Below are 1,615 nucleotides of genomic sequence, written 5' to 3' on the forward strand. Positions count from 1 at the left end.
GTAATTTCTTCTGTCTACTCTTCTCTGGTTCTGTCTATTTTATTTTTATTCAGTCAATCCGTGTATATGTATTGTCTTTCCTTCCTTATCTGGGTCTTCTCTCATATATTCATTTCACATTTTAGGAACAACGTGTTGTTTTGCGTTAGTCATATGGTGTATATAATACGTTTACTTCAAATCATAATCTAACGTGTATTTATTCTCGAATCAGCCGACGTGGGCAACATCCCGCCGCCGCCGCTGTACCAACTGCCGAACAGCGGCCTGGCGGTGCAGCCTCTCCCCCTGGAGTCTGTCTCGCAACAGTACGCGCCCCCGCAGACCCAGGTCATTCAGCTACAGCTCTCGCAGCCGAGCACGAGTTACAGCGCCCCCTCGCCGCAACCCCAAGATACGTACTTCGCCCCCACCGGCCCCCAGGCGAGCAACGCCGGCTCCGGAGGCCTGATCAGCTTCGGGCCCGCTGATGCCGTGAGCGGGCCAGGTGCTGGATACGCGGCGCCAGCTATAAGCCAGCCCTCTAGTGGTTATTCCGCGCCAGCTGTGAGCCAGCCCTCTAGTGATTATTCCGCGCCAGCTGTGCCTGCACAATCTTACAGTGCGCCAGGCTTAGGCAGCTCGGGTTCCTTGGGAAGCTCCGGTCCTTTCGGAGGATCCGGTTCCTTCGGAGGATCCGGCTCCTTCGGGGGATCCGGTTCTTTTGGTAGCTTAGGCGGCGGAGGCAGCGGCCTCGGCCAGAGTTACAGCGCCCCAACTGGTCCCAGTCAATCTTACGATGTGCCATCTGTTCCTAGTCAGTCTTACGACACGCCGTCTGTCCCAAGCCAGTCATATGACACGCCATCTGTCCCCAGTCAATCTTAGGCCATTTCCCAAGCCAGTCATATGACACGCCATCTGTCCCAAGCCAGTCATATGACACGCCATCTGTCCCCAGTCAATCTATGACACGCCATCAGTTCCCAGTCAGTCTTATGACACCCCGTCTGTTCCCAGCCAGTCTTACAATGCGCCGTCTGCAGGAAGTGGCCGAGACTTTGGAGGTCATGCAGGCGGCACCGGAGGAGGCATCGGAGGAGGTGGAAGTTCCTACAGCGCTCCTGAAGCACCGAGCTCCTCCTACAGCGCCCCCATTAGTGGAGGAGGACTAGGTGGAGGAATAGGCCTCGGAGGAAGTGGAGGAGGAGGATATGGAGGCGGCGGTGGAGGAGGAGGAGGAGGGGGGGGTCATGGAGGTATTGGGATTAGTGGAGGCGGAGGTGGAGGAGGCTATGGAGGTGCGGGTGGAGGAATAAGCATCGGTGGAGGAGGACATGGAAGTGGAGGAGGAGGCTATGGAGGAGGCGGTTCTGTTATAGGTGGTGGAGGTGGAGGAGGAGGCTATGGAGGAGGCGGTTCTGTTGGAGGAGGTCATGGAGGCGGAGGTGGAGGAGGAGGATATGGAGGAGGCGGTTCTGTTGGAGGTGGTGGAGGTGGATATGGGGGGGCTGGTGGAGGAATAAGTATCGGTGGGGGTGGAGGAGGAGGGTATGGAGGAGGCGGGGGAGGTGGAGGTGGATACGATGGAGGCAGCTCAATTGGAGGAAGTGGAGGTGGGTATGGAGGCGCTTCG

General features: G+C 57.5%; 1 protein-coding gene across 1 annotated transcript; it reads left to right on the plus strand.

The window, feature by feature from the left end:
• Nucleotides 1-66: 66 nt before the first annotated feature.
• On the plus strand, nt 67-1,205 carry LOC119592357 (putative lysozyme-like protein). Its single transcript, XM_037941184.1, has 2 exons — nt 67-73; nt 215-1,205. The coding sequence occupies exons 1-2, from the start codon at nt 67-69 to the stop codon at nt 865-867; spliced, it is 660 nt and encodes a 219-aa protein (XP_037797112.1). The 3' UTR covers nt 868-1,205.
• The last annotated feature ends 410 nt before the right edge of the window (nt 1,206-1,615 follow it).

Source organism: Penaeus monodon, chromosome 30 (assembly GCF_015228065.2).
Source record: "Penaeus monodon isolate SGIC_2016 chromosome 30, NSTDA_Pmon_1, whole genome shotgun sequence".
Classification (NCBI taxonomy): domain Eukaryota; kingdom Metazoa; phylum Arthropoda; class Malacostraca; order Decapoda; family Penaeidae; genus Penaeus; species Penaeus monodon.